This window comes from Coenobita brevimanus, chromosome 47, assembly GCF_032717465.1.
Source record: "Coenobita brevimanus isolate Jiangsu-jjx chromosome 47, ASM3271746v2, whole genome shotgun sequence".
Lineage (NCBI taxonomy): Eukaryota > Metazoa > Arthropoda > Malacostraca > Decapoda > Coenobitidae > Coenobita > Coenobita brevimanus.
In genome coordinates this window covers 10,458,939-10,475,566 of record NC_137000.1, presented here as the reverse complement: position 1 = coordinate 10,475,566, position 16,628 = coordinate 10,458,939, and the positions used below count along the sequence as shown (strand labels likewise).

The following is a 16,628-nucleotide window of genomic DNA, read 5'->3' as shown; positions in this document are numbered from 1 at the left end:
CAGACAGGCCAATGGGGGCAAGGCTTATAATACAACTTTTGGATGACGGTGAATACTTAAGATCAGATCCTTTTCGCCTCGATCCTAAGACACTTCATTGCAAAAGGTGATGTAGAGTTGGTGATGTAGTGAAAGGCGCTGTAGGGTTGATGATGCAATGAAGGTGATGTAAGTGAAGATGATGTTGATGAAGGTAGGTGAAGATGATTTAGAGAAAGAACAGATAACGACGTAGAATTCAGCCGTAAGCCACCTCGTTGCGGAAGGTGACGTAGAGGAAGTTGTCGGTGTGAGCGTAGTCTAGGTAGAGGGCGGCTATGGAGGCTGTGGGCGGGACCAGTGTGTTGTTGTTCCCGCCCACGAAGAACACCACTGAATCTTGAGCGGTGAGGCCCAAACGAGGTCGCAGGAGGACGTGCAGCTGAAGCAAGGTGAGATTGCCAGGTACGCCCACTCGAAGCTCCTCAGACGAGCCGACCTTGGACCTGTGGCGATTAAAGGAGTGTAAAAGATCATGGTAGAGAGAGAGAGAGAGAGAGGGAACGTCAGTGCACAAGAAAATACATAGATGAGGGAAACCACTCTATCTCGATTGGAAATACCGTAGTCTGAATAAAAACATAAAAGTGAGAAATCAACTGTCTTTTCCATTTATAAATACGAATAACATGCTTTAATCAGTATTACCAAAATCTTGTTTCACAGCACTTCTTCATGACTTGCATCGTATTCTAGCGTTAATTTCTTGTTGCAACTCGGCATTCAAGATGGAGAGAGGGCAATTTGAGGCCAAGTTAGAGTCACACTGGTTTAGCACACAAGTTGTTTTGGCATTTAAGCAGCATTCGTTGTGTTCTCTCTGTTACCAAGACTTACACCGGTATTCTCGTAAGTTAAGGAAGCTCCCCAGCGCCTGTTCTTAAGCGATTTATTTTATTATTTTCTTAATTTATGACTCCATGTTCTTCTATCCCGTGTAATATAAATCCGTCTGTTGTCCCCATACATTGCATAACTAATGTACAGAAGGATATTACCCAGCCATATACTGTAAAAATAAATCGCTGGGGAAGAGGTGTATGGGAGCTTCCTTAACCGACGAGAATACGATCCAAAGAATTGTCGACTCGTCTTTTCTGGGAACAATACAGTTCGTGCACGTCCACACCGCCTTAGTGAAGGGTAACAAGCCCTCAGCGAAGGTCACTACACTGACAACACGAAACCCTCTAAAATATGTCGCCCTTGAAGACAATACTGTAACGATGTGGATAAGGTTGCCAGACGGTGAGAGACGTGCGTGCATTGGCCTTAAAGGTAAACTGGGCTGTGTCTTCTCCAGAATAGCATCGATGATCGTATTCTGAAAAGCAAAGTCCAATCACGAAGAGTTCACCGGCTTGACGAATGATCCGCATGTCTTCTTCGCCGAGGTCATTCTCATTGAGGTGTTCCCCATTCTCGTTAACAGCTTGAAGGAGACCGTTTTGTCTATAGCCGACGCCCTCGTGACAGGGCTGACGATCGCAGACAGTTATGGTGGGGCGCACTGAGGAGTAGAGGACGCCTGTGAACTCGCCCAGCTCGAGCTTGGCGACACGGCGACCCGGAGGATGCATCTTAACCCGCATCGTGTTCGGGGGCTTGACCCGTGTGGCGTTGGGACGGTAAAGAACCCCAGTACCGCCTTCATACTCGAAGAAGGCTACCGGGACACCCTCTCTCGTGGCCATCAGGTGGACGTTGGACGGAAACTGTACTACGGGGTTGTCGGACTTGTGCAGCTTCTCTATCAACCTCAGGAACCCTCTCCATCCCCACCTGCGCACGATCGGGACAGCGTACAAAATTCGTGCTATATTCTTTAAATAAGATGCCATTAAAAAAATAAAAATAAAACAGAAAAAAATGCTCACTTCATTTACTCTTAGTATTATTTGGGGATTTGTCCCTGTTTGTTACAAAAGGAAAAATGAGATGGAAGTACTAGCGCCTCCTTTCCCACTGGCAGATGTGACCCCCCCGTGTTGACCACCCCCCCACGCCACGCCACCTTCAGAGACGCATCACAACCATTTTAAATTTATATTCGCACCATTAAAATATTTCTGCCTTAGTCAGTTAAGGGCTGCTTAGCCACGTGCTGCGTACAGGGATCCTTCAGCACGGAGAGAGCCCTCTCATTGTCAGGATGATCAATAGCTCCTTTAACTTCTTGCAACCACTCCTTGCCCTAGCCACAGAGTCCCACCTCCACCTCAAGCCACGTTTACACTTTCAAAATGTTTTGATTCTGAAATTTTTTCAAATAATCCAAAGCACGTCTTCCCCCTTCCCCTACGCTTGCATCACTAGTTAGTACAGTAGTTGGGGTTATTATATCCTTACATTTACACAGAGAAAATTGGTTTCTGAAGCAAGGTGATTTCAGTTAAGTGTAAGATTACTACCAGTAATGATGTTTGAGGATAGTTTACGGTGCTGATAGTAAGGTTTGATAGTAGAGAGGCTTTGATAATCAAGATAATGTGTATGTGTGTGTATGTATCCCATTCTTGCAAAATGTTCGAATGGTCATCTTTTCGCTGTACTTTTTTTTTAGTTAATCCAATTATGTTTTTTTTTAAATAAAATTAAAAACTTTTTTCAAGGATTAGTCCAGCGGGTGGGCCAGGCCATGCACGCACTGGGGCGCTTGATCAGGACCGCCTCGAGATCATTCTTGACCTTGGTCAGCACCTGCATCAGCTTGATCTGCTGCCGAAGGCGACGAGAGGCTGTCGGAAACGAGCGCCCGGAGCTGGGTCTGGAGCTGGTCCATAACCTTGGTAGTTATATTGGATCAGTTTTAGGTCTTCATTACGGAGAAAAATTGGACTTGAAAATGGGTTGGTTTGGAAGGCAGTTTTAACTGGGCAAAAAATATCTTCCTAGATTTGGCGAATGGAGTGCAACTTTTCTCGGAACACTCGTTATGAAACTACTTGAGGATAGGAATAAGAAATTTATCTCGTACAACAAGGAAAAGTGTAAGGAACCGTGTATTGGACAGGAGGAGGACATAAATGGTTGCTCAAATATAGAAATAGAAAATTGCCCAGCAGAAAGTCGATGGGCCAGTCAATTGCTGATAATACTGGAATTCTTACACCTACTTGCGTCATTGGTCAATATGACTGGCTTGCTTATCATACTCAGCTATATATGAACGCAACGAGAGCAGCCACATTAAAGTAACGAATGATGGAGGGAGGGAGAGAGGGGGAGAGGGACGAAATGAAGGATCTTACTCATGAAAAGCCTATATCACTCACTTTCACGGGTTTTTCATCGAGCATAAAGATCCTTTTTTTTTCTCCTTGTTCTTTAAGCTTTTTACCAGAAAAAAAAAAAATCCTTCATAGCTTATTTGATCAAAGCCAGATTTGGAGAAATTTTGTATCTCTATGGCTATCATCCTCTGACAACAAAACTGTTTTAAATGGCGGCTATAATTTGATCGCCATAGTGAACTTCTATAAATCATGAAAAACTTATTCTCCTTGGGGGTCTGAATGCACAACCTTGAAATTATGCTCATATGACCGGACTGCCTTATAACTCAAAATGTTAATGTGATTACTATTTGCGTTGACTTTTGGCCACCATATCCAATTATTGAAATTTAAAAAATGTGTCTCTCAGATTCCCACTATCTAAAACCACTACGGTAAATCATGGCGGACGTTTTGGAGAGCCTCGGAGGGCCCAATACCTACCCAGGGCCCAACCAAATGGCCAGATTCGCATGGCCATGTGGAATGTGAGAGGTGTGAATGAAGACAACAAGAGGGTGGAAGTGGTAAATGTGTTTGTCAGAATGATTCATGACTATAAGGGTTCATTATTGGATCTTTGTTCTGAAAGGGTATAATTTAGTTTCTCTGGTTTGTTTCATTAAAACTTAGGTTAGTTGTAGTTCACTGGTAATGAGGCTGTTCGGAGCACGGAAGTAAATTATACGTTATTGTGGATCTTTCAAATGTAGTATGTTTATGTATACTTATTTTGTATTTTATAATTTTCGGAGTGTGATTACTTGGTATGAATTGTATGATACTGCTTCAATTTCTCCATTGTACGAATCAAGGGAAGTGAGGTGGTGACTGTGAGCTGGGGTGTGGGCAGTTGATCAGCAGCACTGGTATGGAAAGGATATAGCAGCTCTTCACGTGAAGTGTGCCCTCGACTCGCGACTTTTCCTCCCCGCTGTGACACTTGTGAGCCTATGAAGGGTGAGGATAGAAACTCCTGCATACTGAGGAAGCTCTAAACTCTGCTCACACTGCCCCTTGGTCTACAGCAAGTGTTAGCATAGAAACACCTGCGGACATGCTACCTGACTCTCAGTCACCACCCTCTTGATGGTCTGTTCTCAGTAAGGTTATTATGTCACCAGTAATGTGAAGCAGTGTTCCTAAGGTTATTTCACTTGTAGTTTACTTTCTTATGCTTAGGATTAAGTTAGGATTAAGTTATAATTTTGTGAATAAATTATATTCTCCAGTTTACATTTTCCTAGCCCCAGTGTACAAATGAATGATGGGTCATTTCCAACTATGCGAGTAGTAGTAATAGTGCAACTCTGGAATCATGGTAGTCGTCTTTCACATATGAGACTGTTTCCGTAACTTGGCCATGACATTTGGCGCCCGAACAGGGACCCATTAATTCGTTGTGCACGCGGGTTGGCAGTATACAGGGAAGTTTATAATCTAGATTTTCACCATGAGTTCAGACACTATAAAGAGGTTAATTGAAGAGGGAAAACAAATGGGCTTAGAGGGTGACAAGCTTATGACCTGGGTAAGAGAAGAGAGAGTGATAGAGCAAAATCGGCAGAGAGAGGAGCGGGCTCAAGAGAGGGAGAGTCGTGCAGTAGAGAGGAAGCTAAAGATTTTAGAATTAGAGGCACAGATTGAAGCTTCGAGGGCTGCTGCTGCTGCTAGTGCTGCTGCTGCTGGTCAGAACGTTCGACCAGTTGCAACCGTAATTAATCCCCCTAAGCTGCCAATTTTCGATGAGGCCAAAGATGATATAGATTCTTATGTGGCTCGCTTTGAGAGGGTAGCTCAAGCTGCAAGATGGGAGAGGTCGGTGTGGCCAGCTGCCTTAGCATCTCTACTAACGGGTCGAGCTCTCGAGATGTATCACCAGTTCACTGACGACATCATTGCAGATTTTGATGAGCTGAAGTCCGCACTTTTGAGAGGTTACGATGTGACAGCAGAGGGTTGTAGGAAACGGTTTCGCGACACAAAGTTTCGTGATGGCGAGTCTGCAATGCAACTAGCTTGTCGAATCAAAAGGAATCTTGTTAAGTGGTTGGAAGCGGATGGATCCAGTCAGACCTTTGAGAATTTAGCAGATCTCTTTGCAAGGGAGCAATTTTTAAGGCAGTGTCCTCCAGCTCTAATGATGTTTTTAAAGGAGAAAGAAGTTAAGAGTTTGCAGGTTTGTGGGGAGGAGGCAGATCGTTGGATTGATGCCCATGGTCACCCTTCCCAGATTAACAAGAAGGTCAACAAACCCGTGGCTGAAGGGCAAGAGAAACCTTCAGAACGCTCTACAACACAGATCAAGACAAAGACCTCAGGGAGTGACAGTAAGTTTGGTAGTAAAGGATGTTGGGAGTGTGGTAAACTAGACCATAGAAAAGCTCAGTGTACTTTTAATAAATCAAAACAGACCAGTGCCGCTGCATCAGGAAAAGCATCTGTGAAAGCTAAAAGTAGGAGAGTTAGTGGTTCAGCTACCAAATTTAATGGGAATGGGCAAAGTTATAAGAACTTAATATTGAACAATGGCTTGGTAGAAGGGCAAGCTGTTACAGCAATGCTAGATAGTGGGTCAACTACTTGTGTTGTAGCAGAGAAGCTAGTTTCATTGAGACACTATACTGGGAGAACAGTTTCACTGAAATTGGTGAATGGGGCAGTGATAGTGTTGCCAGAGGTAGAAGTTGAAATTTCTACACCTTGGTTAATAGGGAAAGTCTATGCTGCTGTGTGTAAGACCCCAGTTTACGATTTAGTTGTTGGTGGTGTAACTGACAATCCATATTCCCTCACAAGTCTACAGTCTACCAGTGATCAAAGCTTGGCTGAACAAGACAACGCAGAGGACGTGAACTTAACCAGGAACAGAGGCCCGAGTGGAAGATCTGACACTGAAGCAACGGACGAAGTAACCACAGAGTTGGAACGAACTTCGAGGAGTACTGCTGGTGGATCATCAGACGCTGGACTCGTTGCTGCAGTTACTAGAGCACAAAGTCACAAGGACGGTAAAGTTAAACAACCCCTGAAGGTGAGCAGTGTTGATACTTTCGTGTCTACATCAGAATTTGTGAAAAATCAAAAGGATGATAGAACTTTGAACTCTATAAGAAGTCATGTTCAAAGTAAGAAAGTGTTTCAGGCAAGAGGAAGAGTGTCAACCTTTATTCTTAAAGGGGGTAGATTATACAGAGAGATGACAGTTAGAGGAGTGACAAAACAACAGTTGATTGTGCCAAAGAACTATCGTAAGGAAGTGTTCAAATTAGGTCATGAGGGAATCATGAGTGGCCATATGGGGTACAAAAAGACTCTGGACAGGATTCAAGGAACTTTCTTTTGGCCAGGTATGGTGGCTGATGTCAGCCGTTGGTGTAGGTCATGTGATGTGTGTCAGAGAACCGTGGATAAAGGTAGCATAAAACCAGGAAAGCTTAGGTCTATGCCAGTAATAGACGAGCCATTTGCTAGGGTGGGTATAGACATAGTTGGGCCTATTACACCTAGGGCAGATAGTGGAGACAGGTATATACTCACTCTCGTAGACTTTGCTACTCGGTATCCAGAAGCAGTTGCCTTGCCTAATATAGAGACTACTACAGTGGCGGATGCTTTGATGGAGATCTATTCTAGAATTGGTATTCCAAAGGAGGTTTTGACTGACAGAGGGAGCCAATTTACTTCAGCAATGATGAGGGAAGTTGAACGGTTATTGTCAATAAAATCTCTTAAAACCACTCCATTTCATCCCATGTGTAATGGCTTAGTAGAAAGATTTAACGGTACACTTAAGAAAATGCTGAAACGAATGTGTGATGAGGCACCTAAGGATTGGCCAAGATACATAGCACCATTGCTCTTTGCATATAGAGAAGCACCCCAGTCGAGTACTAGATTCTCCCCTTTTGAGTTAGTTTATGGAAGAACAGTGAGGGGTCCTTTGGATGTACTAAGAGAGATTTGGGATGGATCGGTCAGCACACCAGAGACTGTTAGTACTTACAGCTATGTTCTAGATCTCGGTGAGAGATTGGAAAACACATGTAAGCTAGCAAGGGAAGAATTAGATAAGGCACAGGAGTTGGATAAGAGCTACTATAATCGTAGGGCTAGTGACAGAACTTTCAAGGTGGGTGATCAAGTTTTGCTGCTTTTACCAACTGACCATAATAAATTACTCATGAACTGGAGAGGTCCATATAAGATTGTAGAGTGTCCTTCTGCTTTGAATTATGTAATAGATATAAGGGGGAAGAAGAAAAGATTTCATGTGAATATGCTGAAGAAATATGAAGTAGACTACGATCCAGATGATTGTGATGTAGCCGAATCAGATGTAAGTGCTGCTACAGTTATTGAGTACTCTGACGAGGTTGAAAATCTTTTGCTACCTATACCAACCACTGAGAAGTCTTGGAAAGATGTAGAGTTGTCAGTAACTTTGTCTCCATTAGAGAGAGGTAAGATATGTGATTTGTTGAGTATGTACTCAGAAGTGTTCTCTAGTACACCAAAGCTAGCAAATGTTCCTCCCCATGAAATTGTTTTGACTGACAAAACCCCTGTTCGAAGTAAGCCTTATGCTATACCATATAGTTTGCAAGCTGAGGTAGAGAAAGAACTTAATGCAATGGAAGAAGCAGGGATAATTGAAAAATCTAATGCTCCCTATAATAGTCCTGTAGTGGTTGTACGTAAAAAGGATAAAGGAGTGAGACTCTGTGGAGACTTTAGGAAATTAAATGGTGTAACTCGGTTTGATGCAGAGCCTATGTTTGACCAGGGGAATATCTTTTCAAAATTATCAGGGTCCCGATATTTTTCAAAACTAGATCTTTCTAAAGGATTCTGGCAGATTCCATTACATGTGGATAGTAGGAAGTACACTGCATTTAGTACTCCCAAGGGTTTATATCAGTTCAAAGTCCTTCCTTTTGGCTTGTGCAATTCACCTGCAGTGTTTAACAGGACAATGAGGAGTGTGTTGGGAGGTATGTCTGGCATAGAAATATTTGTTGATGACATTTTGGTACATTCCTCGACTTTTCATGAGCATTTGAAATTGTTGGATCGGGTATTTTTCAGACTTAAGGAAGCAGGCTTAGTAGTAAATCCATCCAAATGTGTAGTGGGTCAAGCTGAAGTGGATTTCCTTGGTCATAGAATAGGAAATGGGATATGCCAGCCCCAGAAAGATAAGGTTGGGAAAATAGTTGAAGCTTCTGCCCCCAGAACTAAAAAACAAGTTCGTTCGTTCTTGGGACTAACAGGCTATTACAGAGCATTCATACCAAACTACTCTACAATTGCAGAACCATTAACCAATCTAACAAAGAAGAGCAGTCCAAATAAGGTAGTGTGGACAGATTTAGAGCAAAGAGCATTTGATACTCTAAAGAACAAAATGACTAATAAGCCTATTCTCCATTTGCCAGATTTATCCAAAGACTTTGTTTTAAGAACAGACGCGTCAGGTGTGGGTATTGGTGCTGTGCTGATGCAGTCCCATGGAAATGAACTGTGGCCTATATCATACCATAGCAGGAAGCTGGGACAAGCGGAGAGGAACTACAGTGTTGTTGAAAGAGAGTTATTAGCAATCATTGAGGGTGTAAGAAAGTTTCGCCAGTTTTTGTATGGACGAAGGTTTGTTGTTCAGACAGATCATCTGCCTCTGCATTACCTCAAGACTGCTAAGAATTCCAATGCAAGGATTATGCGGTGGGCATTATACATGCAGCAATTTGAGTACAGTGCAGAGTACATTAAAGGAGCTGAGAATGTAGGGGCAGATTATCTTAGTCGTTTGGATGAAGGATATAACACATGCTGTTCAAGTTTGGGAATACGTTCAGATTCTGTGACAGATGTTGGCTCAGGTTGTTTGGGCTTGCATGTACTTGGTATTGATGAAGATGTAATTCTGGAGAAGTATAATGTTAAAATTAACTGGAATTTAGCTGGCCATGATGTGTGATATAATTTTCTAGAACGTAATTATTAAGTTGTTAGAACTTGGGTACAAGTTCTTTTGTTCAGGGGGTAATGTCAGAATGATTCATGACTATAAGGGTTCATTATTGGATCTTTGTTCTGAAAGGGTATAATTTAGTTTCTCTGGTTTGTTTCATTAAAACTTAGGTTAGTTGTAGTTCACTGGTAATGAGGCTGTTCGGAGCACGGAAGTAAATTATACGTTATTGTGGATCTTTCAAATGTAGTATGTTTATGTATACTTATTTTGTATTTTATAATTTTCGGAGTGTGATTACTTGGTATGAATTGTATGATACTGCTTCAATTTCTCCATTGTACGAATCAAGGGAAGTGAGGTGGTGACTGTGAGCTGGGGTGTGGGCAGTTGATCAGCAGCACTGGTATGGAAAGGATATAGCAGCTCTTCACGTGAAGTGTGCCCTCGACTCGCGACTTTTCCTCCCCGCTGTGACACTTGTGAGCCTATGAAGGGTGAGGATAGAAACTCCTGCATACTGAGGAAGCTCTAAACTCTGCTCACACTGCCCCTTGGTCTACAGCAAGTGTTAGCATAGAAACACCTGCGGACATGCTACCTGACTCTCAGTCACCACCCTCTTGATGGTCTGTTCTCAGTAAGGTTATTATGTCACCAGTAATGTGAAGCAGTGTTCCTAAGGTTATTTCACTTGTAGTTTACTTTCTTATGCTTAGGATTAAGTTAGGATTAAGTTATAATTTTGTGAATAAATTATATTCTCCAGTTTACATTTTCCTAGCCCCAGTGTACAAATGAATGATGGGTCATTTCCAACTATGTGAGTAGTAGTAATAGTGCAACTCTGGAATCATGGTAGTCGTCTTTCACATATGAGACTGTTTCCGTAACTTGGCCATGACAGTGTTCAAGAGTGTGAGATATGCTGATGGCATTGTGTGAAGCCAAGATGAAAGGATGTGAAGTAGAGAAGTGGGAGGATGTGAAATGTGTAATGTCGGGCATGAATGGGCGAGGAAGATACAAGGAAGGAGTTGCTTTGTTGATGAATGAAGTGTGGCAGAGTGGAATGAGAGATTACGAATGTGTCAGCTCGAAATATGTGTATGTCAATTTCACGAACCAGTTTGACTGGGTCGCGGTCAAGTTCAAGTTTTAGAATGTATAAGTGGCAGTGATTGTACCGTATGCACCGTGTGACGACAGGAGTGAGACAGAAAGACAGGTTTGAGGATGAGCTGGATGAAGTAGTTGGAGAAAGGCCCAGGAGTTATAAAGTGTTTGTAATGGGCGATATGAATGGAAGGGTAGACACTGGTCCTGTGAATGATATAAAGGGTAGTAATGGAATACCAGGAGAGGATGAAAATGGAAAGCGATTGAAGGACATGTGTCAGGAAGGGAGGTTGTGCATTTGTAATTCGTACTTCAAACATAAAGATGCACATGAATATACAGTACAGAGGGAATGGAGATCGTGCTGAATGGAGCCTGATTGATTACCTGCTCGTAGAGAAATCGGTGCTGGGAAGTGATCCTGAGAGGAGGGCAGTGACAGGACAATGTGGGCTTGTCAGATCATATGATTGTGGTATGCAAGATCATGCTGAGAGGAGCGAGGTGGACCAAGAGAGAGAGGAGCAATCAGGGAGAGAGATTGAAGTTTGAGACGCTGAGGATTAAGGAAATGGCAAATGAAACAGGGCTAAAGTAAGGGAGGAACTGGACTCAGTGAACTGGAATTAAATGGATCTAGACAGCTTGTGGAATGCATATAGGGATTGCTTAGTTAGGAATGCTAAAGCGGTGTATGGTGTGGCAAGAGTAACAACAAGGTGAAAATACGGCATGGTGGGATAAAGAGGTTAAGATAGCAGTGGGTAAAAAGAGGAAGTGGCTAGAGTAGATACAGGACAGGGGTTCAGCTGAAATAACTACTGAATACATTGAGAGCAAGAAGCATGTAGACTCGTGAAGAGGAAAAAGAAGGAAGTAAATAATGATCTAGGAAGAAAAGTGAATGGAAATTACTCTGAAAATAGGAAGTTAAGCTGGAAAGGGGTGCGGAAATGTAGAAATGACAGTGGAAAGAAATGTGAAATTGTAAAGGATGTAAGTGGTAGAGTATTAACCCACGGGGATGAAGTAAGGACCATATGGAATGAATATTTTGAAAGTCTGATGAATGGGGGTGGAAGGATCAGAGCTGCTGTAAACATGATTGGTTTGGGGGCCTGTTCAGAGAAGGAATGTAGTGCCAGGAAACGAGAAATTCGCTGAAGTGAAGAACGCTGTGAAAGCGCTGAAACATGGGAAAGCAGCTGGTGCTGATAAGGCGTATGCAGAGATGATTAAGTGTAGTGGAGAGAGCAGAATGATGTGCTTCTTGTAGATATGTAAGAAGGCATGGATGAGTGAAACTGTGCCAGTAGAGTGGAAAAAAGGGTGTGATTGTGCCCCTGTACAAAAATAAAGGTGATCGAAATGAGTGCAAGAATTTTCGTGGAAAAATTCTATTGTGTGTTGTAGGGAAGATATATGGAAGAATTATTATAGAGAAAGTAAGAATGATATCAGACGGCCTGGTGAGTGACGAACAGGGTGGCTTTAGGAGTGGCAGTGGATGTGTGATCAAATATTTGCAGTGAGACAGATAGTGGAGAAAGCTTGTGAGAAGGACTATAAAGTGTTTATGGGATTAATGGATCTGGAAAAGCATAAAACAAAATAGACAGAGAGGGATTGTGGAAGGTTTTGCTCATGTATGGTGTAGATGGAAAGCTGCTAGGTGCCGTCAGGAGTTTTTATAATGGTAGTGAGGCATATGTCAGGGTAAATGGGCATGTAAGTGAATGGTTCACGATCAGTGTGGGCGTGCGACAAGGTTCTTTGTTGTCTCCATGGTTGTTCAATGTATATATATGGATGGGGTGATGAGGGAAGTAAAAACACGAGTAATGGAGAGAGGGATGGCGTTGGTAATGAATGGTGATGGATGGAATAACTCAAATTTGATGTATGCTGATGATGCAGTGCTACTTGCAAATACTGGACAAGAGCTTGGAAGAATAGTACAGAGTTTTGTAGATGTCTGTGAGCGTCGTGACTTAAGAGTAAATGTAGAAAAAAGTAAAGTGATGGTTATTGACAGAGAAGGTGACTCCCAGTGTGATGTTGCACTGAATGGAGAGAGACTGGAATTGGTAAGAGTTCAAATACCTGGGTACAGTGATTGAAAAGAGACGAAAATGTGCAAAAGAAGAGGAAAGTAGAGTGACACAGCGAAGAAAAGTATCTGCTGCTATAAAGGCCTTGATAAGAAATAGAGGTTTGAATGTTGCAGCTGCACGAGGCTTACATGAACGAGAGTTAGTGCCAACTTAAACATACAGGTGTGAGAGTATGGAGTGGTCAGATGGAGCCAGGATTCCGTGGGCTTGAATGATGAGTGAATGGAAACGTGGCCCATTGAATTGGGCAATATTTGGAGACTCCTTTTCCTACTGGCAGGTGTGACCATCTTGTACTGACCACCACCCCACGCCACACCACCTTCAGAGACGCACCACAACCTTCTGAAATTTACATGTGACACTGACGGAGATTTGGGGTTTACAAGCATGACCCTAAATTAAGCAACCATCACTGTTATATGCAGGTCCCTCTTATCATTCTCAGTCAAATAGCCTCGGGGAAAATGAAACCCTCCCCATAGACCTCTGCCAAAAATCGAACTCAGGACCTCATAGAACTGGGCCTAGTGTGCTTTCGACCGTGTAAGAATTCGTGTCGTTAATAATAAGTAGCATAATAGCTGCTGACGAGACAGTACTATTTTTTTCTTAACAACAGCCTATAATTACAGTAGTTATTTACACGGGATGGAGGCGTTTGCCAATAAATATAAACTGAATATTTTTACTTTCAATACGATTTTGTTATACGATTTTCAATTTTAACACGAAACCGTCTAAGCTTTAAAAATAACAAAATGAGTACGCACACACACACACACACACACACACACACACACACACACACACACACACACACACACACGTTCTCAGAGTGAAGGCGTTCAACAGTACCCATACATAACACTAGTCTTCAAACAACACTCAAATAACAACAGAAACACATTTATTTAGGCTGGAGTGAAATGCTATACAGATACAGTGTGACGCATTGTAACTTTTTTTTTTCTTTAATGATAACCCATATTGGTGTATTTCAGAAAGATTAGCTTATCCGTGAGTGTTATGTGACGTGACAGTGAGTAAAGGATGATAAGTGCATTTCGTGGTGAGAGGGAGAGAATGAGTCAGTCTGCATTATGAATTTGTGAAATAGTTATTTGTGTGACTCATAGCTTAGGTGGACGAGCGAATTGTGTGTGTGTGTGTGTGTGTGTGTGTGTGTGTGTGTGTGTGTGTGTGTGTGTGTGTGTGTGTGTGTGTGGTGGGTTAATTACTCAATGAGGGAGTGAGCGCGGGAGCTTGAACATACACGGAAGTTGCTATCAGTTTTATCTCATCTCTCAGCACCACACACACACACACACACACACACACACACACACACACACACACACACACACACACACACACACATACATACACATACAGGAAGGGTGAAGTGATAAGAGGGGAAAGGTTAGGAGAAAACTCAAACAACAACCAAACCAGTACCATCTGTTCCTTGTGTCGCTCCTACCATCCTTCTGACCTACACTAAAGCACTTTCGGGAGGTAAATATTTGAACATAAGAACATAAGAAGAGAGGATACCTGCAGTAGGCCGGTTGGGCCATGCTAGGCAGCTCCTAGAAGAGTAACTGAACTACTAGAATGAGAGAAGGACAGCAAAGAAGAAGGCTCTCCCCCGCCCTCCAAACCCTCCAGCCGAAGCCGGCAGGAAAAAGTCAGAAAGAACACCACGCAGTATAGAAAAACTGGCGTGGACATTTTACAGGAAAGTGTGAAAGGAGAATAGAGACTATCATAATGCAACCTGAAAAGGAAAAATAATGAATTAGTATTGGTTATAAGATTTTCTTTTTTCTATATCCACCCCTTATTTGTTATATGCTTATCTAACCTATGCTTGAAACTCTCAATGGAATAGGCAGCAACTACTTTACTAGGTAGCTTATTCCATTCGTCTACTACTCTATTACCAAACCAATTTCTATCTATTTCCTTAGTGAAACGGAATTTTTCTAGTTTGAAACCATTACTTCTAGGTCTATCCTGTATGCTCACTTTAAGTACTTGTTAATATCTCCCTTGTTTATACCCTTCATCCACTTAAACACCTCAATTAAGTCTCCCCTTACTCTACGTCTTTCTAGCGAGTGCAGACTTAATCTTTTCAGTCTGTCTTCATATGACAGGTTCCGAACATCGTATATCATTTTTGTCATTCTTCTCTGTACATTTTCTAACGAGTTAATATCCATTCTATAGTAAGGACACCAGAACTGTACTGCTTAGTCTAAGTGTGGCCTTACTAATGCTAGATAAAGTTGCAGTATTACTTTTGATGACCTGTTGCTCACGCTTCTCGAAATAAATCCTAGGATCCTATTTGCTTGGAAGCAGTGTCCCCGTTACGTTTTTTTTTTTTTTTTTTTTAAGTAACTAGATCGTCTTTGCCACAAAAATCACAAATAATAACAAAATAATTGCGCACTCATCCATCACACTCCACTATCACGTTCAGGCTTAGTGGAAAATAATGAAAATATGGCTGAGGAGGAAGGGATAGATGATGATGATGATGATGGACGGACAGTGTTTGAAATAACCAATGGCTGGGGATCGTGTGACCTCTGAGATTATAGGTCATGGGTTAACTGGGGTCCTCATACCTGGTCGGGTCATAGGGGGTAGGTAGGGTCACTGGGGGTCCATCGCTAGCCAGGGCATTTCCGTACGGCCCCGTCAATTTCGTCAAAGAGAGAGAGAGAGAGAGAGAGAGAGAGAGAATGATAAAGCATGCGTCATGGGACTGAAGGGGTTAATGACACCTGCGTTTGGCTAACGAATCAGAGGAATATACATTTCTAAAAACATCCTGTCCAATTGAAGATTAAAAATAAGATGAAGATAGCACAGAAGAAGGCCTTATAGCACCTCTTCCTTACTGAGTTTTGCAGACTGACAGACACAGATAAATATGTAGGGAGATAATACAGTATGTAGGTAGATAGATAGATAAAGATAGAATGAGTAATAGCTCAGGCAGAACAGAGTAAAACCCACGTCATCAAAGTGAAGATATAAATAATTCTGCCATTCTTCTTTGCTATCCGTGTCTTACTTAAGTAGTTTAGCCACACGCTTGTAGGAGCTGACATTTGGCCTGCTGCAGTTACCCTCTCTTATGTTTTTGTTAATCTCTAAGGAAAGTTGTCTTACTGTACCTTCTTGCGCGAGCGAAGACAACAGGAACATTGCCCGGGAAACCACCACGCATACGCCGTGCCAGCCCCGTCCTCTCCGCCTCCGTGTACTCCTTCAGGAAGTTCCAGTTCCTTCCGCCCTCCATTTTTCTTCGACTCGGTTTGCTTATGTACCCGTCTTTTCCTATCGTTTGCATTCTTCCTGTGACGGCTGATCCTCTTTACCTTGAGTTTCTTTGTCCTTTTCAATGTTACTTTTCAAAATTGTAGACAGTCACATTTCTTGGCGTCTTCGTCCTTGAGAGCCTTGTCTTTTTCAATTTCCTTTTTGATCTAGAATACCGCTTTTCAGTCTTTTAAACGCCTTTATTTATTTTTTTTTTTTTTTTTAAATATCTCCCGCCCTCGTGCACCTTGTTCTTTTCAGCGTGCTCTTTGCTTCAGAATTCCTCTTTTAGTGTCTCGGGTACTTTTCTTGGCGTCCCCTCGTGTTTTGTAACTCCTGTTTTGATTCAGAACTGCTTTTCACTTTTCTTAAAACACTTCTTTTGGCTTCCCCTCGTCCTTTTGAACGCACATCAATCTCATACACTCTTCTTGGCGCTCCCGTCTTTTCCAACGCTGTTTTTGTTTGTTAGTCCAGAATTTCCCCTCACCTTCCCCTTCAAACACTGTTCTCAGTGTCTCGCGCCTGACTGACAGTGTGTGTAGTGTGTCGTGTGTAGCCTGTGTATGAGGTGTGACTGAATATGACTGTCCCACGGCTATATTTATATATCCTCCTAAGCTGAATTAGTGTATAAGATTGCTTGTGTATGTAATGTCTTCATTTCACAGTCAAATCTGGGTGAGTATTAAAGTGACGTAAATCCGGAAAATGAAACCATCCGTGAAAAATAGTTAGCTGGAGACCTGTTTATTGCCAAAGCTGGTT

General features: G+C 42.3%; 1 protein-coding gene across 1 annotated transcript; it reads right to left on the bottom strand.

The window, feature by feature from the left end:
* Positions 1 to 238: 238 nt before the first annotated feature.
* On the bottom strand, positions 239 to 15,840 carry LOC145398940 (gamma-aminobutyric acid receptor-associated protein-like). Its single transcript, XM_080271677.1, has 2 exons — positions 15,716 to 15,840; positions 239 to 485 (listed from the first exon to the last, which is right to left on the bottom strand). Exons 1-2 carry the CDS (start codon positions 15,838 to 15,840, stop codon positions 239 to 241), a joined length of 372 nt encoding a protein of 123 aa, XP_080127803.1.
* Positions 15,841 to 16,628: the final 788 nt, after the last annotated feature.

What these genes read in the sequence shown, in the direction of transcription:
- LOC145398940 (XM_080271677.1), bottom strand. Translation starts at nt 15,840, where the DNA reads ATGGAGGGCGGAAGGAACTGGAACTTCCTGAAGGAGTACACGGAGGCG. An exon ending in GTCTTCGCTCGCGCAAGAAG is followed by an intron (nt 486 to 15,715) that starts GTACAGTAAGAC and finishes TAATCGCCACAG; the next exon opens with GTCCAAGGTCGGCTCGTCTG.